At 35.5% G+C, this 25561-nt stretch overlaps 2 protein-coding genes across 4 annotated transcripts; both read right to left on the bottom strand.

Moving 5' to 3' along the window:
* Positions 1-8424: 8424 nt before the first annotated feature.
* Positions 8425-14652, bottom strand: LOC100401040 (olfactory receptor 4A8-like). Of its 3 annotated transcripts, XM_017978127.4 has the most exons (6): positions 14568-14652; positions 13820-13878; positions 12694-12903; positions 12499-12564; positions 11220-11330; positions 8425-10520 (listed from the first exon to the last, which is right to left on the bottom strand). In XM_017978127.4, exon 6 carries the CDS (start codon positions 10467-10469, stop codon positions 9558-9560), a length of 912 nt encoding a protein of 303 aa, XP_017833616.3. In that variant the 5' UTR covers positions 10470-10520; positions 11220-11330; positions 12499-12564; positions 12694-12903; positions 13820-13878; positions 14568-14652; the 3' UTR covers positions 8425-9557. The 3 variants fall into 3 exon arrangements, with proteins under 3 accessions (XP_017833616.3, XP_002755366.3, XP_017833619.3); XM_002755320.6 differs by lacking the exon at positions 11220-11330; XM_017978130.4 differs by lacking the exons at positions 11220-11330; positions 12499-12564; positions 12694-12903; positions 13820-13878; positions 14568-14652 and adding an exon at positions 12396-12491.
* A 4080-nt stretch (positions 14653-18732) lies between these two features.
* Positions 18733-19785, bottom strand: LOC100895410 (olfactory receptor 4A8). Its single transcript, XM_035264388.3, has 2 exons — positions 18843-19785; positions 18733-18734 (listed from the first exon to the last, which is right to left on the bottom strand). Coding segments are annotated over exons 1-2 (903 nt in total). The 5' UTR covers positions 19744-19785.
* Between the last annotated feature and the right edge of the window lie 5776 nt (positions 19786-25561).

Here is a 25561-nt window from a genome sequence, read left to right as displayed (position 1 = left end):
TATAAGTTGTAAACTTGAACTAACTAAATTAACACAGATTCATTCCCTCACATCTGTAGTAGTTGTGGTATATTTACAATATGACCCGTGTAGCAACAAAATTATCATCTTCTGAAATATCTCACAGTACTGTGACATTCCGCTGTTAAACATTCAGACCTCCGTGTCTCAAAGAATAATCAGTCTTCCTTAATCTCCCATTAAATTTCAAGAGACTCGACTTTCACCAGTATAAATAACCATAAAATCTCTGACTGTCTGATTTCTAGGGATCTGTAATTCTCTCCATCACAGCCTCGCCTGTACTAAAATTCCTAACACATTTCCTATTCTAATTTTCAGCATAGTTTTAAACTTAACTAAACTACTCATCCCTGCCACCACTACTACATCAGCAGCTAGTAGGTTTTTGGTTTGTTTGTGGTAAAACATAGTTTTATTTATAATGCTGTTCAGGTACTAAGGTTGTAAAAATACAACCTTAGCATCCAGATTAAAAAAAGAAATACCAAAGGAGAAATTCCAAGCTCAGAATAAGAAGGCATGGGTTGGAGTCATTTTCTAAATGTAATTATACATCTGTCTCAATTTGCTCACTGGAAAACAATGGGGTTGAACCAGATAAACTCAGAGTCCTTTCCAGTCAAACCATCTATAATACTATTAGTGCAGCCCTACCTTATAGTATTCTGCTGACAATTTTATGTTTCATATTTATAATTAAATAATTTCCAAGCATATTACACCTACTTGAAAAATGTTAGCCTGTGGTACATGGGATTTCATAAATAGAATGAGCAAATAATGACTAAGTTTTCTACTCAGTGTGTCCCTATTTAAGAACCAGGACTTGCTCGGAGAAAGAGTGCACTGTGGTTAATAATGTGGACCCTGGAGCCACACTGCCTCTACTGCAATCCCTGCTTCATCACTGTCACTGACCGTGTGACTTGGGGCACTTACTAAACCTCTCAGTTTCATTATTTTTAGAATGGGGATAACAATAGTGCTTACCTCTTAGAGTTGTTATTTTATTACAACAAAGCAAAGGGCCAAGAAAATATAGAATTTTCAAGGGAAGGTTTATTGAACTGTTTGGAGGAGGAAATCAATAGAGATGTAGTAAATGTTTATTTACTAAGTACCTGCTAAGGGCTCAATAAATGATAGCTATTGTTAGTGTTCCTGCATGCCTCACTGTGAACACAGACTCAGAACCATCATAGGGGCCACACAGTAAAACTGTATGTCTTATACTATAACAATTTAATTTTATGAGTAGTAATTCTACCTGTGATGGAATGCATCTTGAAGAGAAGCAAGTATAAATATAGCAAAAAGTTGGGCCAACCATTGGGGAGCACTCAGGAAATGAAGAGAAGGCTAAAATCAGAAAACAGAGAAATTGTATTTAACAAACAAGTATCCACAAGCATTAAAAAGATTAATGGGAGCTGGGTGCAGTGGCTCACACCTGTAATCCCAACACTTTGGGAGGCCAAGGCGGGTGGATCACCTGAGGTCAGGAGTTTGAGACCAGCCTGACCAACATAGAAACCACTGCCCCACCCCCTGTCTCTAAACCCCCATCCCCACCCCCACCCCCTGTCTCTAAGAATACAAAATTAGCCAGGCCTGGTAACACATGCCTGTGATCCCAACTACGCTGGTGGCTAGGCAGGAGAATCACTTGTACCTGGGAGGCCAAGGTTGCACTGAGCAGCCTGGGCAACAAGAGCAAAACTGTCTCAAAAAAAAAAAAGGATTAATGGGATAATTAAGTGGGGCTAGTATTTTTTTAATCTCCTTCAGAAAGATTATTTTCAGTGAGGAAATACTGGAAGTGCAACCTCCTGTGGGTCCCTGGGGTGCCTTAGGAGGCTTTTTGGAGTAGACACAACAAAAACAGACCAGATCCTAGTTAAAAAAAAAAGAAGAAGAAGAAAGAAAAGAAAATTCAAAAGAAAGAAAAACACATTGTTTCCCAAAGTCTCTAGATCTGATGGTTAAGGACAAGCCAATTACAGAAAACAATGGGATAAGAAGTAGAGATACAAATCCAGACTTTCTGATTATTCACTGCTGAGTAAAACTGCAGAATTACTAAAACTCAAGTGTAGACAGAATGATTCCATTTACATAAACTGGCAGTGGAAGAGGACATTTGCAGAGTTTGAGCTGTCTCTAGAAGCCAGCTGTGATGAACATTCCACAGGTCCCATTCACATTACCACTTCCAGCTGATTCCAGAGTTCTGTCATTGTTGAAGCTATAGACTGATGGAGACACACCTGCTAAAGAACTCAAGGGAATAGTGTAGTCTGTAGCCAGTTCTGTTATTTTTTCACCCCTTACTTGCTGCAAGGTTTAGTGACTTTTCCTTCTTCCATCGTCAAAACTAGATTTTAACAGGATAATTCTTTTGATAATTTAAATATTTACTTGTAAAATAATAGAGTATGTAAACTATCCTCTGTAAGTAATTAAAAATAGAATACTTTAGAAACTGAAAGATACCATTACTAGGCCTTGAATGTAAACTGTGAAGTTAACATTTTTTCAGAAAAACAATGATTTAACATAGATTTCTAAGAACATGATATTTCCAAAAGATAAAGTTCCATAATGAAAAATCTCTATAATATTATATTTCACAGTCAAAGTTTTATAAATCCATTTAAATGACAGTAGACGAGGTACTTTCTTGAGGATATTTATCTACTAGTATGTTTGCTGGGACTGTTTTTAGATTTATAAGTAAAAACCCATATTATGCTTCCAGAACATAATAGACATTGGTTCCTTCACACTCTAACACATCTGACATGATCTGCAATTTTAAACTCTCCAATCAAATATATCTGAAAATGATTGTACACCTTCATTAATAAATCATATAAAATATAACTTGTCATAAACTAAGATTATGATTATAAATCTATTGGTTTATTATGCATGTAATATGAAACGTGTTTTTCTTCTTATTTGGGAAATAGAAAAGGAAAACAAATTAGGCTATGTACTGAAACCAAATATACATTGCATATTCTGAAAGATTTTTATGCTTGCTAGCTTTATTTTCCCAATTAGAATTCCTTCAACAAAACCATATGGTATTTAAGACACTAGCTACATTTCCCATGATACATTTATCCCTGGAATTTCAAAGAATATCTCTTGTCAGTGATTTCAAATACTCACATTTTGGTTCAAAAAACCAATGCTTCTCCTTGTATGCAGACATAAGAAACGATGAGTTTGTGTCCTCTGTAGGGACGTGGATGAATCTGGAAACCATCATTCTCAGCAAACTGACATAAGAACAGAAAATCAAACACCACGTGTTCTCACTCATAGGTGGGTGTTGAACAATGAGAACACAAGGACACAGGAGGGGATCATCACACATTGGGGTCTGTTGTGGGGGGCAAGGGAGGGACAGCAGGGGGGGTGGGGAGGTTGGGGAGGGATAACATGGTGAGAAATGCCAGATGTAGGTGTCAGGGGCATGGAGGCAGCAAATCACATTGCCATGTGTGTACCTATGCAACAACCCTGTATGATCTGCACATGAACCCCAGAACCTAAAGTACAATAAAAAATCATAATAAAATAAAATAAATTTTTTTAAAAACCCCTTCTTTCACTGAATGTTATTGTAGATACTTCATGCATCTATGTGTGATCATGAAACACATGGATATGGATGGCTGATCCATGGATATAGAAACAGTTCCTAGTGGCTACAGTTTCCTCAGTTCCACACAGGCTTCTCATTATCTCAGTCAGTAGAGAAGTATGGCACTCTCCAAAGCAGATGACCAAACTATAAAGATGCTTAAACATAATGTACCAACATAGTTGAATACTCTCACCTGCTGGAAAATTTCTTCATAGAAAAACAAAGAGACCGTCTTTGCATGACTATGTAAAACTTGACCTAATTAGTGGAAACGAACCTGCACAAGCCCCTTATTTTGTGACACAAGTAAATAAAAATGTACCAACATTAAAATTTATTGTGTGAAAGTTTCCTCAATTATAGCAAAGCAACCATAAGTACTTTACTGTGGTCTGAGGATTTATGATAACTTTCATGTGCCCAGCTATTATGCTTTATACCTAACAAGGACAATGCTGAAACTTAACTTCATAGAAAAACCAGTGACAGAGCTTACTCACAGGCAGAAGTCAAACTCTTCAGTCTTTCAGTCATTCAAATATCATTCAAATAGCATACCCCTAAATCCAATCTCCCTATATCTCTCCAACCTCATCCCAGTAACTTTCACAAATTTTTACAAGAAAGGGGGGCTATGACAAGAAAACATCACACCTAGAGGACTCAATACCAACTGAAGACATACTCAACCTTGGACAGAAATTTAACTGTTGATATCTCTTGAGTTATTCTCTCAGGAAAATAATTATCTCATTTATGTGTAGATACAATCTATGACTTTTATATCGTCAGTATTTTAAATAAAAGAGACAGCAAAGTCATTACAGGCTAATCAAATATTTGGAATAAATCAAAATAGAGCAATCTCTCTGAACACTTTCCCCTCCACCACCTTAGAAAATCTCTGGAGGAAAAAGACTTGTGTCTCACCAAGAAAGAGTCGTTAAATGCCAGGTAATGTGAAAAGCCTATAATGTAAAAAGAAAAATTCTAAAGTAATTGAAAAATAAATCATGAATATCACATTATGAAATACTGAGCTATAGCAAGTAATATTTAAGCCAGAATGAAGGGGTAACCAGCCTCAAGTTCTCTTTCCTAACCATATTCCAAGCAGGAAGGGTTTTACCCTTCCTGTTAGAAAGTCCATGTCCAAGAATCCCTGAGGCTCAGAGGCAGAGAGCCTAACAATGGAAGTTGACACTCTGATTCTTGGAAAAATAGGTAATCATAGCTCTGCAGGTTTTTTTAATTGCATTTTAGGTTTTGGGGTACATGTGAAGAACATGCAAGATAGTTGCATAGGTACACACATGGCAGTGTGATTTGCTGCCTTCCTCCCCTTCACCTATATCTGGCTTTCTCCCCATGCTCTCTCTCCCCAACTCCCCACCCCCCACTGTCCCTCCCCTATTCCTCCCAACAGACCCCAGTGTGTAGTGCTCCCCTCCCTGTGTCCATGTGTTCTCATTGTTCAACACCCGCCTGTGAGTGAGCACATGCGGTATTTCATTTTCTGTTTTTAGAATACAAGCTTTAGATCAAGTCCTGAATCTGTCAGATATAACCATAATGATCTATAGGATTCATTTAATCCTTTAATTTAATTCCAATATCAATTTAATAACTGTTTCTACAATAAAGAAATCTGTATTTGCCAACAAAGGAGCAGTGCTTAATGGCTTCCATTGCTATTTGTACCACTTGGCTTATCACTGGCTTCATTGAACACCTTCATCCCATCATACGTTTAGTTAAATATTGGATCTTCAGTGTCATAAGAGCCTTACTTAGATAAAGAGTCACAAAAATACCTTTCTGAGCCAGCTAAGGTCATTATCATGTAATGGGCTCCACTAAATGTTGGTCATTTTCAACCTACCTAATAAATAGATTAAATTCATATACCCCAAATGTAACATGTACCATTTCTAAAATTTGAATAGCATGTCTATAAGCACTGTGCTCTCTTACTGGTAAGTACTAAGGGATACACAAACATATCTTTACTTCTGAAAAACTATCAGATATGATTAAAGATACTGTGGATTAAATTATGACTCCAAGATGGAGAACTAATATAAAAATAAGCCATAACTCTCTATATCCCTTCTAGCTGAATTCACATAACTACTAATGCTCTCCGCTTGTCTGAGTGATGCAAAAGTGTCAGATCAGATAATGGCTACAAGAGCCCAGAGTCAAAATTTATTTGCTCCAATAATAAAAAAGACATCAAAATATCACCTAATGTAAAAATTCCAAAAAATATGCCATAGTCCACAGTAATTCTCTGTATTCCATACCTAGTACCAAAGTAAAAAGTTAAATATGGACATAATATACATTTATTTGTTTAAAAGGAGAAATGCATGTGTATTAGTCCATTCTCACATTGGTATAAGGAAATACCTGAGACTGGGCAATTTATAGAGAAAAGAGGCTTAATTGACTCACAGTCTGCATAGCTCGGGAGACCTCAAGAAATTTACAATCACGGCTCTTCACATAGCAGCCAGAGAGAGAATGAGTGCCAGCAGGGGAAATGCCAGACATTTATAAAACCATCAGAACTCATGAGAACTCACTTACAATTATGAGAACAGCATGGGGGAATCTGTCCTCATGATTCAATTACCTCCCACCTGGTTCCTCCCACAACACATGGGAATTATGGGGATTACAATTTAAGATGAGAGTTGGGCAGGAACACAGCCAAACCATATCAGCATATCGTGTAGGCCCTGCTATTTTTAAGACTGAGATGGGAGAATCCCTTGAGCCCAAAAGTTGGAGTCCAGCTTGGGCAACATAGAAAGACCCTGTCTCAATAAAGAAAAAGAAAGCTAGAGAGCAGAAACCTGAATTTGGAGTGTCTTTTCTCTGAAAATATGAAATAATTCTAAAAGCCATAAATGAAAGCCTGAAAAGCTGAGCGAAATTTTCTGTAGATGCTTTACCTTAAAGGACAGCATGTTACATCGAAGGTCTACCAAGGAAAAGAATCCTTTATAAACAAGGCTTTCATTTGAGACCACAGGGGGATCCACTCTTAGAGTAGGAATTCACAGAGAATGGGGCAGTCCTCAAAGGAACTGAAGTCCAGCTTGCATTATCTAATGTCTTGATTGCATTAATACTATCTGGGATTTTTGTTGTTGTTGTTTTTTACTTCTCCAATCTCAACTCTTGAGTAGAAATACAAGAAATTCTCTCTTAGGGAAAAAAAAATCTTGAATTGCTTTCTTAACTTTTCATATGCAAAATCAGGCACTCAAAAAAAAAGTAACAAAGCGTGGAAGACATGGCCTGATTGAAAGACAAGTGCAATAAAAACAAATGTAGCTGATCCAGATAATTAAAAATAAGCATTTCTAAATAAGCTTAGTATGTACACATATTAAAACAAAAGCTAGATTATAAAATAAACCAAGTATATTGAAAAACTAACATATATAATAACAAATTAAAAACTCAATGGTGGGCTTTAACAGCAAATTAGAGACAAAAAGTTAGAGAATCAGTATATTGCAAGAAATATTAGAAGAAAATATGCAGACCAAAGCAGAGAGCAAAAAATGCAAATGCAGAAACTAGTATAAAAGAGACATAAAGGACACAATGCAAAATTCTGACAGACTTTTAATTAATTATAATTCCAGAAAAAGAAGAGGAAAAGAATCAGGTAGGCAAAATACTTGAAGAGATATAATTCAAACTATTCTAAAACTACTGAAAGATATTAAGCTATGAATTTATAAAGTGTCCTGTATCTTACATAAAACTCAGGTATCAGCTGAATAAAACAGTGACTTCAGTCCTTGCCACACAAAACAGAAGAAACACTCAGCCAACAACTGCCTGAATTCCTGACACACAATTTTGAGATAACATAAAATGATTGTTGTTTAACATCACAAAAACTATGGATCCGTGCACGATACATGATGACAGGACCAGAATAAAAAGCGGCACCCCAAGTTGTGATGTTTCTACAACAATTTAAAAGTGTGTGGAATTGGCTTCAGTACCCAAAAATAAGGGCCTCCAGGATATTGTAAGGAAAGGCTGAAAATACAGACGTAACTATTCTGGAGGCTGTGAAAAAAAGTGAGTCGCTATCCAGTGCTGAAAATTTCAGTAATTCTGTCACCTATAGTAAGGTAGAAAATAAAAAATATTCATAAGTGAATAGGTGGATTTGGTTGAAATTTAAATACAATATTGAGACTTACAGCTGTTTCTTATAGCATTGTATCTTACAATAAGTCATAGTTTTTTTAATTACTTAAAATGTTAACTGTTACATTTTCAGATAATTTACAAGAAACATAAGACAGCCAGAACTTGCTGGTATGAAAAATAAAAATGGTTTCCTTTTCCAGACTCTGCAAGAGCTAAATACTCTGAAAGTAAGAAAGGTCATCAAACTAAAAGTCATTTCAAACTTGTGGATGCTAAGACACTACGAAAAGACTTCAGAAACATTTAATAGTGTGTCTCACAAGTACTTTATTTTTTTTTAATTTTTTATTGCATTTTAGGTTTTGGGGTACATGTGCAGAACATGCAAGACAGTTGCATAGGTACACACATGGCAGTGTGTTTTCCTTCCTTTCTCCCATTCACCCACATTTGGCATTTCTCCCCAGGCTATCCCTCCCCACCTCGCCCCCCCACTGTCCCTCCCCTTTTCCCCCCAATAGACCCCAGTGTTTAGTAATCCCCTCCCTGTGTCCATGTGTTCTCATTTTTCATCACCCGCCTATGAGTGAGAATATGCGGTATTTCATTTTCTGTTCTTGTGTCAGTTTGCTGAGAATGATGTTCTCCAGATTCATCCATGTCCCTACAAACGACACGAACTCATCATTTCTGATTGCTGCATAATATTCCATGGTGTATATGTGCCACATTTTCCCAATCCAGTCTATCATCAATGGGCATTTGGGTTGATTCTAGGTCTTTGCTGTTGTAAACAGTGCTGCAATGAACATTCGTGTGCATGTGTCCTTATAGTAGACTGATTTATAGTCCTTTGGATATATACCCAGTAATGGGATTGCTGGGTCAAATGGAATTTCTATTTCTAAGGCCTTGAGGAATCGCCACACTGTCTTCCACAATGGTTGAACTAATTTACACTCCCACCAACAGTGTAAAAGTGTTCCTTTTTCTCCAAGTCCTCTCCAGCATCTGTTGTCTCCAGATTTTTTAATGATCGCCATTCTAACTGGCGTGAGATGGTATCTCAATGTGGTTGTGATTTGCATCTCTCTGATGACCAGTGATGATGAGCATTTTTTCATATGATTGTTGGCCTCCTCATAAGTACTTTAAACAAGACAAACATAATTCTAACATTCTTAAGAGTATTATCTGACTGCACACAGAGTTTCAGCTCAAATCTGAGATAAGCCTGTTTCAAAAATATTTGCAAATATGGTGCTTGCATATTCCACAAAGTCTTTAAATACATTACACAAAAGGAAGCACCATAGCCTTCCCTATTGAATAGGAGCATCTCTCTTAACTACCTATTCCTCCCTTTCTCCATTCTGCACTGGGCATATAGAAGAAATATCCTGTCTCAATTGATTTGTAATGGAAAAACACCATAATGTAAAATGTGCACAATAGAACCTGCACCCAAGCAGCCCCATCCACTTTCAGTCTGGATATAGAGGATGAGATTTTGAACTTTAAAGAGATGCCATGATGGGATGATTTCTTAATTGAGCTAGGAGCATCTAAATCCTGTCTTCCACTTTGCAATTCTCCAATATCCCTTAGAAGACTGAAAATTTCACTGAGAAGACCTTGTCTACATACCTCCTTATCTACATGAGGAGGGACACTCTTATTCTAACTATAGTTAACTTTTACACAAGAGTTTTTCTATAGCATTTCTCATCTCTGAATTTCTCCATGTGTATATAAAAGGATTCAACATGGGTGAGATAACTGTATAAAACACAGTCATGAATTTATCAATAGGAAAGTTTGAAATGGGTCTAATATATATGAAAATACAGGGAACAAAAAACAGGACAACCACTGTGATGTGGGAGCTGCAGGTAGACAGGGCTTTACGCCTCCCTTCCTGACTGTAAGTTTTAAGGGAGTTTAGGATGACTCCGTAGGAGATTAGAAGAAGGGTGAAGATGACCACACAGCTTGCTCCACCATTGAAAATCACAGCGAGGCCTATAAAGTAGGTGTCAGTGCACGCCAGTTCCAATAACGGGTACATGTCACAGAAAAAGTGGTCAATGACATTGGGGCCACAGAAAGGGAGACTGTACACAACAACAATTTGAAACACAGAATGAACAAAACCTCCAGTCACAGCCAACACCAACAGAAGGATGCAAACCTGTCGATTCATGATGGTCAAATAGTGCAGGGGCTTACAGATGGCCACATAGCGATCATAGGCCATCACCACCAGAAGGAAGACCTCAGTGCCACCAAACAAGTGGTCTATAAAGAGCTGGCCCATGCAAGCTGGGAAGGAAATAGTCTTTTTATTACAGAGTAAGTCTGCAATCAATACAGGAGAAATAACGGTGGAATACACAGCATCTATAAGTGACAGGCAGGCGAGTAGGAAGTACATTGGGGAGCCCAAAGAAGGGCTGGCAATAATAATCACCACAACGAGCAGGTTCCCCAACATTGTCACCAAGTATGTGAGTAAAAACATGACAAATAATGCTTTTTGCACACCAGGATCCTGAGAAAAGCCCAGGAGGACAAATTCTGTAAGATTGTTCTTCTGTCTCATTTACTCTTCTTTCAGGTTTGTATCAGAGTGGAGAGCTCAGGAGAACAGGACCTGTAATGAAACAGTGAGCAGGAATATGATTACATCCATTGTGTGACAGAGCTCATCTTCATTGTTGTATCCTCAATAGTGATTTACACATATAAACATTTAGTAAGTCTCTATTGGGTTTCTCATCTCCTCAAAGATTCTAGTTTGAGACTGTAGGTAACAGCTTCTGCCACTAGGTTTAAGTGAATATTCTGTACAGAAGAAGAGTTAAAGGACACACAGTCATTCAGATATTTCATAACTTCTTATTTAAAACATATTTCTTGGCATGACAGTCACCTATGTTGAATAGGCAACAGATTCTTGGCCTCAAGAAACTTATTTTCTGGTGGTGGTAATAAACTCTAAATAAATAAATTGTCATAGATTCAGACCTTTGACGTTGGAATTGTGGTGTCTTAATGATTGGTGTAGCATCGAAAATAACATGCTCTGAAATATCTGACTCAGTACTATGGAATTCTATTATTAGACATTTGGTCCTTCATGCCTGAAAGGCTGTTCAGTCTTTATGAATATCTCATTAAATGTCAAGAGACTGGACATTGACCTGTACAAGTAGTACAGGTTTATTATAAATATTATTTATCACATTATTCTCTGTAGCAATTGCTTGGTCCTACTGTTTGTTCACCTAATAAGGAATCATAAATCTCTAGATTATATCCTTGCCTATTTCATAATTTGTATCACACTTACCACAATATCCTGATTTTCAGCAACTAATTTTAAACTCAAGTGAACTAACTCATGACTATCACCAACTGCCACATAATTAATGAATAGTTTTTTCTGAATTCTTGGGGTGAACTGGTGAGAGAGGAGAAAAGAGACATTGTACAAAGAGCTACAGAACAATGGGACATGGTTTTATTTGTAACACAGTATAGATATGAGAGTACTCAAAAATAGAAGCTTAGTGTCCAGATTCCAAAACGATGCATTCTAGAAGAGAATTTCCAAGTTCAATGTAAGGCAGCATGAATTTGAGTTATTTTCTAGATGGATTTACAAATCTGTCTCAATTTTCTTACTAGAAAACAGTGTGATTAAATTAGATGAACTGATAATCCTTTCTAGTCAACCATCTACAAAACTGTTAGTGCACCTCTCTTACTTAATTCTGCTGAGATTTTTTTCATTTTTTATATATTTATAATTAAATAGCAATTTCCAAGCTCATAACAGTTACATGAATAATGATAGCCAGTGGCAGATGTTTCATGGTTACAGTGAGTAAATAATAACCACAAATTTCTCACTATATGCCTATTTAAGGTTCAAGACATCCTTGGAGAGAAAGCATAACATGTGGTGAATGATGTAGACACTGGAGCCATATTGCCTTAGCTACAACCCCAGCTTCGCCACTTCCTATGTGACATTGGCCCACTTACTAAATCTCTCTATGCCTCATTTGGATTTAAGACCTCTTATGGCTGTTTTATTACAACAAAGTAAAGTGTCTGGAACACTAGCTGGCACCTGGTAAAGGCTCAGTAAATGGTAGCTACTACTCGTGTTCTTGAATGCTTCACTGTGAACATTGGATCAGAACTCACATCTATATCTTTTTCAGTTTGAAAAGAATTATAGACATAGTCCTGAGGATATACAAGAAGGCTCTTATAATTCAGGAAAGGCTTTTTAGGAACACAATATAATTGTCTATCTTAGGAATTATCTATTTAATTATGTAAGAGTATTGATTTTATCTGTGATGGACTGTATCTTGACAAGATTAGGCAGAATTATAGTAGAAACTTGGACTCCTCATCAGAGAGAGAGCTAAATAGTAGAAAATGAAATAAAAAAGGGTATCAGAAAACGGAGTAATTATAGTAAGACAGTCAATAAGAAGATTAAGTTACCCACAGTAAATAAGAAGATTAAGGTTAACGTGATAAGTGAGGCAAGTATTCTTCTAATAATTTTCTTCAGGAAAATTTTTTTCATAAGGAAATAATGAAAACACAACCTCCAATGGGTCTCTGTGGGGAGTCAAGAGGCTTCTTGTGGTAACCAAACAAACATAGTCCAGATCCTAATAAGCAAAAACAAAGAGAAAAGAAGAAAAACAAAACACATTGATTTCTCAAAATCTAGATCTGATGGTTGAGGACAAACTTAAATTACAGAGAACGATGGGACCAGTAGAGATACAAACCCAAACCTTATGATAATTCACTGGTAGGAAAACTGCAGAATTACTACACTCAAATGTAGACAAGATGATTGCATTTACAGAGATCTGGCAGTGGAAGAGGATGCGTGCAGGGAGAGTTCGGCTTTCTCTAAACATCAACTGTGATGAACATTCCACATGTCTCCTTCACATGCCGCTTTCAGCTGATTCAAGTTCTGTCATCGTTGAAGCTATAGACTGATAGAGACACACCTGCTGAAGAACTCAAGGGAGTAATGTAGTCTATAGTCAATTCTATTACTTTTTCACTCCTTACTTGCTCTAAGGTTTAGTGCCTTTTCCCCCTTTCATCATCAAACTAGATTTAAAAGGATAATTCTATTCGGCAAGTTAAATGTTTTCTTGTAAAAAATAGGGTATGTAAACTATTCATTCTAGTTTAAATAATTTAAAATATAATACTTTAAATGCTGAAACATAGCATTACAAGACTTTCAATATAAACTTCTAAGTTAACATTTTTCTAGAAAAAAATGATTTAATATACCTTCCTGAGAACATGCCATTTTCAAAAGATAAAATTCCATAATAACAAAAACTCTGTAGTATATTTCACAGTAACAGTTTTATAAATCTATTTAAATGACAGTAGACTAGGTACCTTCCTGAGCATATATATCTACTAGTATGTTTCCTGGGATAATTTGTAGATTCATAAGTAAAAATCCCATATTACGCTTCTAAATCATAACAGGCATTTGTTCCTTTGTACTCAAATATATTGCCATGATCTGAAATTTTAAATTCTCTAATCAAATATATTTAAAAGTAATTGTACACCTTTATTAGTATATCATGTAAAATATAACAACCCATAAACTAAGATTATACATCTATTGGCTTATTTATTATACATGTAATATGGAACACGTTTCTTTTCTTATTTGGCAAATGAAAAAAGACAGCCAATTAGGCTATATAATTAAAACCAACAATGCATTGTATATTCTGATAAATTTTCATGCTTGCTAGCTTAGTTTTTCCAATTAGAATTTATCCAGTAAAACCACTGGTTTTTAAGACACTAGCTATGTTTCAACATATCACAGGAATTTACAATGAATATCTCTTGTCAATTGTTTCAAATACTCACATCTTGATCCAGAAAAGCAATGCTTCTTCACTGAGGATTGCTGTAGATACCTTATGCATCTATGTGTGATCAAAAACACATGAATATACATGGATTATCAATTGATGTAGAAGTAATTCCTTGTGGCTAGAGTTTCCATAGTTCCACAAAGGTTTCTTATTAGCTCAGTCTTTGGAGAAGTACAGCACCAAGCAGATGACCAAAATATAAAGATGCTTTAACATAACGTCAATATTTACTGTGCAAAGGTAATCAAACTAGAAAATTTCTTCATACAAAACAAAGAGGCTATCTCTGCATGACTATGTAAAAGTTGATAATTAGTAGGAATTAACCCGGAGAAGACCCCTATTATGTTTCACAGTATCAACACTAAAATTTCTTACTTGAAAGTTTTCTCAATTATGGTGAAGCAACCAGAAGTGCTTTATTGTGACTGAAGATTTATAACATTCATGAGCCCAGCTATTAAGCTTTGTACCTAACAAGGACAATATTGAGATTTAACTTCATGAAAAAAACAATGACAGCGCTTTCTCATAGCTAGAAGCCAAACTCTTCATGCTTCCAGTTATTCAACTAGCATATCCCTAAGAGCATGTCTTTCCTAAGTATAAGCATGTCTCTATATTTCCCCAATCTCATCCCAGGACATTGAGACCTTTCACACATTTTTGCAAGCAGTGGTAGATATGAGAAGAAAACATTACACCTAGAGAACTAGATACTAACTGAAAACATACTCTACCTTGGGCATAAACTTCATTTTTTTGATATCTCCTGTGTTGTTCTATCAGGAAAATAATTCTTCCATTTATATATGTAGACACAGTCTATGACTTTTACATCAACAATTTTTAGAAAGAGACAATAAGGTCGTTATAAACTAGTTAATTAGAATATTTGGAACAAATTCAAATGAAGTAACCTCCCTTTAAACTTTTTTCTTTGAAAATCCCTAGAGGAAAAAGACTTGGCTCTTGCTAAGAATAGTAGCTAAAATGAAAATAAAAATTCTAAAGCAAATTTAATAATAAATTTTGAGTTTCACGTTATGAAATGTTAGGTAAGGCAAGTAATATCCCAGCCCGAATGAAAAAGAGAACCAGCTCCAGATTTTCTTCTCTAAAAGTATTTCTGGTAAGAAGGGCCTTACCCTTCCTGTTAGAAAGTCTGTGCCCAAGAAGCCCTGAGGTTCAGAGGCAGAGAGCCTAAGAACCAAAGTTAATATTCTGATTCTTAGAAAAATAGATAATTATAGTGTTGCAGTTTTTGGTTCATGCACAGGCTTTTGATCAAGACCTCTATCTATGTCAGATATAACCATAATGATCTATAGTCCATTGATATTGTTTGGCTGTGTCCCCACCCAAATTTCAACCTGAATTATATCTTTCTCATTTTCTTTTGCCACCACCATGTAAGAAGTGCCTTTTACCTCCTGCCGTGATTCTGAGGCCTCCCCAGCCACGTAGAATTTGGAATGCAATGTGGAATTGGACTGCAAGTTCAACTAAACATTTTTTTCTACCCAGTTTTGGGTATGTCTTTATAAGCAACATGAAAACTGACTTAAAACATCCATTAACTCAATTTTAATTTTATTCCAATATCAATTCAATCACTATTTCTACAATAAAGACATTTTTATTTTCTAACAAAGGAGCAGTATTTAAAGGTTTCCATTGTTATTTCTGTGACTGGGCTTACCATTGGCTCCACTGAACACCTTCATCTCATCATACATTTAGTTAAATGTTGGGTCTTTGTGTCATATGAGACTTAGATATAGAGTTCCATAAATACATATCTGAACCATCTAAGGTCTTTATCAACAAACGGGCTCCATTAAAAGTTGGTCATTTTCAACTTACCTAATAAATGGATTAAATTCATCTACCCCTAAGGTTATATGTATTACTGCAAAAATTTGAAGAACATGTCTGTAAGTACTGTACTGTCTTACTGGTAAGTGCTAAAAGATGCACAAACATATCTTTAATTCTGAAGAACTATCAGATATGGTGAAAGGTACTGTGGATTAAATTTTGACTCCAGGAGGAAGAACTAATATAAAAATAGGACCTAATCCTCTATATTCCTTCTAGCTGAATTCAAGTAACTACTAATACCAACACCCAGTGTGGAAGTGGATCCTTCCTCGGCCAAGCTTTCATATGAGATGGTAGCCCCAACCAGCATCATGATTACAGCTTTATGAGAGACTTTAAAGCATAAGAACCTACTAAACCATCCTTAGTTTCCTGCCCTACTGAAATTGAGAATGAGTACATAGTGTGTGAATCACTAAGTTTTGAAATAATTTGCTATGAATAAATAATTAATAAATAGATCTAGAATGTGCTTCAAATATTGGGAAACATGCCAGTAAGTATTTAGTGAACCTATGAATCCAGGAAAAAGATATAATGGAAATAAGCAAATATTTACAACTAAGCAATAACAAAAACATATCAAAATGTGTGAGGTGTGATCGAAACAGTACTTAAAGAAACATGTATAGGCATAAATGCTTACATTTAAAATAAGCATTTAAAAGCAGCCATCTGAGCCTTTACCTTATGAAGCCAGACCAACAAGAGTAACTAAAAGCCAAGGTAAGTAAACAAAACAACATAAAAATAAGGTCAAAACCCAATAACATGGAAAACATATAATAGAAAAAATAAAAACAGCCAAAAAGAGGTACTTTTATAATGAAATTGATAAACTGTTAGCAAGAGTGATCAAGAGAAAACAAAGAGAAATTCAAATTACCAATATCAGAAATAATAAAAACAAATCATCATCCCATAGATCCTTTACATTTTAAAAGGTTAGAAAAATATTGTTATGAAATGTATTATTTCAATTAACTTGACAGCTTAGCTGAACTAGGCAAAATGTAAGGAAAGGACAACCTTCCCAAAATGATACAAAGAGAAACTGAAACGGTCCTACATCTTTCGAAGTAATGAGCTATCCTTACTTGTAGATAACATTACAGTGTTTGAGAAAACCCTAAATAATCTACAGACATAACTATGTAGGAATAAGAATTAAATTTAGCAAGTTTACAGGACCTAAGTGTCCAATAAAAAAGTCAATTTTCTTTATATGTACTACCAACAATGACAATTGGAAATTTTTAACAATTGAAAACCTATGATGAAATCTGAAAACATAAATACTTCAGAATAGAGGAGGAAGATCCCTACACTAATCAAAACTACAAAACTCTTCAAAAATAAATATGTAAAACACCTAAGAGACATATTGTATTCAGGAATTAGAAAACCCAATATTGTGAAGACGTTAGTACAAGATGATTTATAGATTCAACTTAAAATGAATAAAACTCCAATATGCTCTTTTTGAGATGTGGAGAATTGTTCTGTATGCTGCTCTGCAAAGAGACTTTGCCACTTTCCTATCAAGGGTTATCTTCTACTTTTGTAAAACCTCAAAGCTGGGTGGTCATGTGACCACTCCTGATGAATAGAATATGATGCAAGTGACATTGAGACAGTTCTGGACATAGCCCTTAACTGGCTAGACCGATCTTTCTACCACTGGGATCTCTAAGCACCATGTGAAAAGCCTGACTATTCCATGGAGTGATTTTGTAGTCCTTCTTCTAAAGGGATAGGAAGAGGGACCCAGTGCATGTCTTGCTGTTATCGCTTCCACTATGCTATAAATGTGAATTAAGTTATCCTGTGTCTTACATAAAACTCATGTATCAGCTGAATAAGACAGTGACTTCTGTACTTGCCACACTAAACCGAATAAATACCTAGCCAACAACTGCCTCAATTCCTGACTCACAAAATTTTGAGATAAAGTAAAATGATGGTTGCTGGAAACCACAGAAACTGTGGATCCATGCACAATACATGAAGACAGGACCAGAATAAAAAGTGGCACCTCAAGATTTATGGTGTTTCTGTAACAACAATTTAAACTGTATGGAAATGGCTTCCACATCCAAAAATAGGGGTCTCCAAAATATTGTAATTAAAGGCTAAAAATACAAACATAACAATTCCAGAGGCTGTAAAAAGAGTGAGTCACTGTGCAGTGCTGAAAAAATTCAGTAATTCTGTCACCTAGAGTAACATAGAAATTTAAAAATTTAAAAATGTACTTAAGTGAGTAAGTAGATTTGTGCTAATTTTCAAAATAGAATATTGAAAGTTTTAGCTGTTTCTTATAGCATTGTTCTTATAATAAGTCATAGATTTTAAAAAATAATAAGATTAACTGTTATATTTTCAGACAGAATTTACAAGAGACAAAATTTGCTGGTTTCAAAGATAAAACTGATTCTTCTTTCCAGTCTGCAAAGAGCTAAGTATTCTTACTTTCTTAAATGTAAGAAATGTTATCAAAATAAAAATAAATTCAAAGTTGTAGATGTTAAGACACTTTGAAAAGACTTCAGAGAAATGTAATGGTGTGTTTCATAAGTACTTCAAACTAGACAAATGTAATTCTAAGATTATTAAGAGCATTATCAGATTGCACATACAATTTCAGCTCAAGTCTGAGAAGGGCCAATTTCAAAGATATTTGTGAATATGGTGCTTGCATATTCCACAAAGTCTTTAAATAAAATACACATGAGGAAGCACCACTGTCTTCCCCTTTCAACAGGAGCATCTATTTTAATTACCTGTTCTTCCCTTGCTCTATTCTGCACTGGGAATATCAAAGAAATACCCTTTCTCAATACATGTGTAATAGAGAAAAACCATAATTTAAAATGTGCACCTTAGGACCTGAACCCAAGCAGCCCCATCCACTCTCAGTCTGGATATAGAGGTTGAGATCTTGAAATTCAAACAGATGCCATGATGGGATGACTCTTAAGTGAGCTGGGAGCATCTCAATCCTGACTTACCACTTTAGGATCCTTGAATTACCCTTAGAAGACTAAAAATTTCACTGAGATGACCTTGTCTACATACCACCTTATCTACATGAGGAGGAACGCTTTATTCTAACTGTAGTTGACTTTTACACAAGAGTTTTTCTACAGCATTTCTCATCTCTGAATTTCTCAACGTGTATATAAAAGGATTCAACATGGGTGAGATAACTGTATAAAACACAGTTATAAATTTATCAACAGGAAAGTTTGAAACTGGTCTAACATATATGAAAATACAGGGAACAAAAAACAAGACAACTACGGCAATGTGGGAGCTGCAGGTAGACAGGGCTTTATGCCTTCCTTCCTGACTGTAAGTTTTAAGGGAATTTAGGATGACTCCATAGGAGATTAGAAGAAGGGTAAAGATGACAATACAGATTGCTCCACCATTGAAAATCACAGCGAGGCCTATAAAGTAGGTGTCAGTGCACACCAGTTCTAACAATGGGTACATGTCACAGAAAAAGTGGTCAATGACATTGGGGCCACAGAAAGGGAGACTGTACACAACAACAATTTGAAACACAGAATGAACAAAACCTCCAGTCACAGCCAACACCAACAGAAGGATGCAAACCTGTCCATTCATGATGGTCAAATAGTGCAGGGGCTTACAGATGGCCACATAGCGATCACAGGCCATCACCACCAGAAGGAAGACCTCAGTACCACCAAACAAGTGGTCTATAAAGAGCTGGCCCATGCAAGCTGGGAAGGAAATAGTCTTTTTATCACAGAGTAAGTCTACAAGCAATATGGGAGAAATGGTAGTGGAATACACAGCATCTATAAATGACAGGCAGGCAAGGAAGAAGTACATTGGGGAGCCTAAGGAAGGGCTGGCAATAATAATCACCACAATGAGCAGGTTCCCCGCCATTGTCACGGTATATGTCATTAAAAACATGACAAATAATGCATTTTGCACATTAGGATCTTGAGACAAGCCCAGGAGGACAAATTCTGTAATATTGTTCTTCTGTCTCATTTACTCTTCTTTTAGGCTTGTATCAGAGGTGAGAGCTCAGGAGAACAGGACCTGTAATGAAGCAGTGAGCAGGAATATGATTACATCTACTGTGTCACTAGAGCTCATCTTCATTGTTGTATCCTGAATGGTGATTTACACACAATAAACACTTAGTAAGTCTCCTATGCAACAGTCCTGCACGATCTTCACATGTACTCCAGAACTTAAAATATAATAATAATAAAGAAATAAAAAACATTTAGTAAGTCTCTTAAGTTCCTAATCCAAAGAGCCCATCTTTCCTTGAAAATTCTATTTCTCCTCAAAGATTATAGTTTCAGCCACAGGTAAAGGCTTCTACCTCTAAGTTTTAGTGAACATTCTATACAGAAGGAGAGTTAAAGTCCAAACAGCCATTCATACATTTCATAACTTCTTATTTAAAATATTTTTCTTGGCACAGAATTCAGCCACGATAAATAGGCAATGGTTCTTGATCTCAGGAAACTTACTTTCTGGTGCCAGTAATAAACTTTAAATAAATAAATGAATATAGATTTAGTCCTTTGTGTTTGTATCTGTAGTATCTTTATAATATGATCTGTGTAGCACCAAGAATAACATCTTCTGAAATATCTCACTCAGTACACCTGCCGTCTACTTTTAGACCTTCATTCCTTCATGCCTAGAAAAACGTTCAGTCTTCATTGGTCTTTCATTAAACGCCAAAAGACAGGACTCTGAGCTGTATAAATAGCTATGATATTATTTATTACATTGTTCCCTGTAGCAATTACTTGGTCTCTCTGTCCACTTTATAAGGAGCTGTGATTCTCTGCATTTTATCCTTGCCTATACCCCAATTTTGATAACACTTACACACAATATTCTAATTTTCAGCAATCAATTTGAACTAAAGTTTGATTTGAACTCTAATTTTCAGCAATCAATTTGAACTCAAGTGAACTAACTCATGACTATCACCAACTATCAAATATGTCATGTGTGTTTTTTTCTGAATTCCTGGGATGAGCTAGGGAGTGAGGGAGGAGAAAATAGATACTGTAGAAGGAGGTACAGAACAGTGGACATGGTTTTATTCATAACACTATTTAGATACCAAGAGTACTTAAAAATAGAATCTTAGTTACCAGATTCCAGAAAGAAGCATACTCTAAGAGAAATTCCAAGTTCAGTGTAAGAAGGTATGACTTTGAGTCATTTTCCAAATGCATTTACAGGTCTGTCTCAGTTTGCTCATTCGAAAACAATGAGACTAAATTTGAGAAATTCAGAATCCTTTCTAGTCAACTATCTACAGAACTATTAGAGCACCTCTCCTTTATGGTATTCTGCTGATAATTTTCTTCATTTTTTATAAATTTATCACTAAATACAAATTTCAAAGATTATGACTCTTAAAAGGAAAATGGGAGTCAGTGGGACATGGGGTTTCATGATTACAGTGACTATAAGGTTCTCACCCAATATGTACCTATTTAAGATCCAAGATATCCGTGGAGCAAGTGTAGCATGTGGTGAATAATGTGGACACTGAAGTCACACTGCTTCAGCTACAGCCTCAGCTTCTCTACTTTCTATGAGATTTGGGGCCATTTACTAAAAGCTCTCTGTCTCTCACTTTCACCATTTTTAGAATAGGGATCTTAATAGTCCTTACATCTTAGAGTTGTATAGTGCCTGGAATACTGGCTGGCACCTGGTAAGGGCTGAATAAACGATAGCTATGACTAATGAACATAGACTCAGAACAAATCATGCAGATCTTTGTCAATTTAAAAGTTTTATAAACATACTCCAGGGGAAAAAAGGATAAGATACCTATAATTCAGGAAAGCCTTTTGGGAGCACACAATGAAATCGTATGCCTTAGAAAACATTTTACCTGTGATGGAATGTATCTTGATGAGATACATCCAGCAGGAATATAGTGAAAAACTTGAACCCACAACCGGGGAGAGCTCAGGAAATGAAAATAAGGCTAAAATCAGAAACAGAAATTGTTGTTAATAAATGAGTATTCACAGGCTATAAGATTAATGAGATAATTAAGTGAGGCTAGTATTCTTTTAAAGTCTTCTTCAGAAAGATTCCTTTTAGTGAAGAAATACTGGAAGTGCAACCTCCTGTGGTTTCCTGGGGTGACTCGGGAGGCTTTTTGGGATAGCCATAACAAATGTAGACAAGATCCTAGTTAAAAAAAAATTCAAAAGAAAGAAAATACATTATTCCTCAAAGTCTCTACATCTGACAGTTAAGAACAAACAAATTACAGAAAACAATGGGACAAGGAGAGATACAAAACCAAACTTTCTGATTATTCACTGCTGAGGAAAACTGCCGAACACTAAACCTCAAGTATAGACAGGATTATTCCTTACATAAATCTGGCAGTGGAATGGGGCATGTGCAGAGAGAGTTTGAGCTGTCTCTAGAAGCCACCCATGATGAACATTCCACATGTCTCATTCACGTTACCACTTCCAGCTGATTCGAGTTCTGCCATTGTTGAGGCTATGGATTGATAGAGACACACCTGCTGAAGGACACAAGGGAATAATGTAGTCTTTATCCAATTCTGTTATTTTTTCACACCTTACTTGCTGCAAAGTTTACTACCTTTGCTCTCTCCACCATCAAAACTAGATTTCAACAGGATAATTCTTTTGGCGATTTAAATGTTTACTTGTAAAAAATAGGGTATATAAACTATCCTCTAGAATTTAAGCAATTAAAAGTATAATACTTGCAAAACTGAAAGATAGCATTACAAGGTTTTCAAAAATTGCTGTTAACTTTTTTCTAGAAACAAAATGATTTAACATAGTTCCCTAAGAACATGGCATTTTCAAAAGATAAAATGCCATAAAAACAAAAAAATCCTCTATAATATTATATTTCACAGTGAAAGTTTTATGAATCCATTTAAATGGCAGTAGATAGACCAGATAACTTCCTGAGCATATATGCCTACTAGTAGGCTTGCTGCAATTATTTTTAGATTCATAAGTAAAAACCCCTATTATGCTTCCAGAACATAACAGGTATTGGTTCCTTCACACTCTAAGACACTTGACATGATCTGCAATTTTAAACTCTATAATCAAAATATCTGAAAGTGATTATATACCTTTAATAACAAGTCATATAAAATATAACATTCCATAAATGAATGTTATGATTAAATCAGCTGGTTTATTATACATGTAATATGGAACATGTTTTTTATCGGATTTGGCAAATAGAAAGAGAAAACAAATTAGGTTATGGAAAACAAATAAGGTTATGTATTAAAACCAAATAAGTATTACATATTCTGAAAAATGTTATGTTTGCTAGCTCTACTTCCCCAATTAGAATTCCTTCAGCAAAAGCATATGGTACTTAAAACCCCAGCTACATTTCGACATATCACTTGAATATCTCTTGTTAGTGCTTTCAAATACTCACATCGTGGCCCAGAAGAGCAATGCTCCTTTCACTAAACATTAATGTAGATACCTCAGGCATGTATATGTGATCATAAAACACATGGAAATGGGGAGTTGATCCATGGATATAGAAATAGTTCCTAGAGGCTACTGTTTCTACAGTTCCACACAGCCTTCTCATTATCTCAGTCATCAGAGAAGTATCGCATATCCAAAGCAGATGACCAAAATGTAAAGATGCTTAAACACAATGTAGAAAGGTAACTAAATATTCTTATCTATTGGAAAATTTCTTCATAGAAAAACAAAGAGTCCATCTTTGCATGACTATGTAAAAATTGACCTGATTAGTGAAAATTACCTGGACAAGCCTCTTATTTGTGACACAATTAGACAAAAATGTGCCAACACTAAAATTTGTTAGGTGAAACTTTCCTCAATTATGTCAAAGTAACCATAAGTACTTTACTGTGATTGAGGATCTGTGATAACTTTTATGTGCCCAGCTATTAGTCTTTGTACCTAACATAGACAATGCTGAAATTTAACTTCGTGGAAAACCAGTGTCAGAGCTTACTTGCAGGCAGAAGCCAAACTCTTCAGTCTTTTGATCATTCAACTGTCATTTAAATAGCATACCCCTAAGTCCACTTCTTTCCTAATAAAAACATGTCCCTATATGTCCGCCACCTCATCCCAGTGAACTGAGAACTTTCACTAATTTTTACAAGAAATGGAAGATATGACAAGAAACATCACACCTAGAGGACTCAACACCAACTGAAGACATACTCTACCTTGGGCAGAAATTTAATTCTTCAGATATCTCTTGGGTTACTCTGTCAGAAAAATAATTATCTCATTTACCTGCAGACACAATCTATGACTTTTACATCATCACTATTTTAAATGAAAGAGACAGTGAGGTCATTATAGATTAGTTAATTAGAATATTTGGAATAAATTCAAATGAAGTAATCTCTCTGAACACTTCTTTTCCCCTTAGAAAATCCCTAGAGGAAAAAGACTTGTGTCTCACCGAGGAAGAGTAGTTATGTGAAAAGCCTATAATGTGAAAAGCCTATGATGTGAAAAGAAAAATTCTAAAGTAAATTGAACAATAAATTATGAGTTTCACATTAGGAAATACTGTGGTAAGGCAAGTAATATTTAAGCCAGAATGAAGGGGGAGTCAGCCCCAAGTTCTCTTCCCTAAGCATATTCCCAGCAAGGAGGGCCTGACGCTTCCTATTAGAAAGTCCAACCCAACAAGCCCTCAGTCTCAGCAGCATAGAGACTAAGAACAGAAGTTGAATTCTCATTCTTGGAATGGTAGGTAATCATCGTCTGCAGTTTTAGGTTAGAATACAGGCTTTTGATCAAGGCTGAAATCCATGTGAAATATAACCATAATGATCTGTAGTACATTAATTCAATTCTTTAATTGTATTCCAATATCAAATCAGTAATTATTTCTATAATAAATTATTCTTATTGCCAACAAGGGAGCAGTGCTTAAAGGTTTTCATTGTTATTTTCACTGCTTGGCTTATCATTGGCTTCATTGATAAATACTAATTATCATTATTATTTATTTAACTAATGAAATGCCTTCATTAGTTAAATACTGTATCTTCTGTGTCGTAAGAGCCTTAAATAAAGAGTCCCATAAACACCTATCTGAACCAGCTAAGGTCTTTATCAATTAACAGGCCCCACTAAAATGGGCTCCATTTTCAACTTACCTAATAAATGGATTAAATTCATCCACCCCAAATGTAACGTGTATCATTTGAAAAATTTGAAAAGCATGTCTATAAGCACTGTGCTCTCTTACTGGTAAGTGGTCAAAGTTGCACAAACATATCTTTAATTCTGAAGAACTATCAGATATGATTGATGTTACTGTGGATTAAATTATGATTTCAAGATGGAGAACAAATATAAAAATAAGCCATAATTCTCTATGCTTCTTCTAGCTAAAGTCAAATAACTACTAATGCTTTCCACTTTTCTGAATGACATAAAAGTGTTTGTTAGATCAGATGATGACTAGAACAGCCCAGAATCTGAATTTATTTGCTCCGATAGTAAAAAACATATCAAAAGTATCAACTAAAGTGAAATTGCCAAAAATATTCCATAGTCCATAATAATTCTCTGCACTCCATACCTATTACCAAATAAGAAAGTTAAATACAGATACAATATATATTTATTTTTTAAAAGGAGAAATGCATATACATTAGTTCATTCTCACATTGCTCTAAGGAAATACTCAAGACTGGGTAATTTACAAAGAAAAAAGGTTTAATTGACTCACAGTTCCACATGGCTGGGGAGGCCTCAAGAAATTAACAATCATGCTTCTCCACGTGGCGGCA

The sequence above is a fragment of the Callithrix jacchus genome, chromosome 10 (genome assembly GCF_049354715.1).
Source record: "Callithrix jacchus isolate 240 chromosome 10, calJac240_pri, whole genome shotgun sequence".
Taxonomy (NCBI): Eukaryota; Metazoa; Chordata; class Mammalia; order Primates; family Cebidae; genus Callithrix; species Callithrix jacchus.
The sequence above is the reverse complement of the archived record's forward strand: the minus strand, read 5'-3'. Positions and strand labels throughout refer to the sequence as shown.

Coding starts and splice junctions, on each gene's coding strand:
- LOC100401040 (XM_017978127.4), bottom strand. CDS start 10,469: ATGAGACAGAAGAACAATCTTACAGAATTTGTCCTCCTGGGCTTTTCT.
- LOC100895410 (XM_035264388.3), bottom strand. CDS start 19,743: ATGAGACAGAAGAACAATATTACAGAATTTGTCCTCCTGGGCTTGTCT.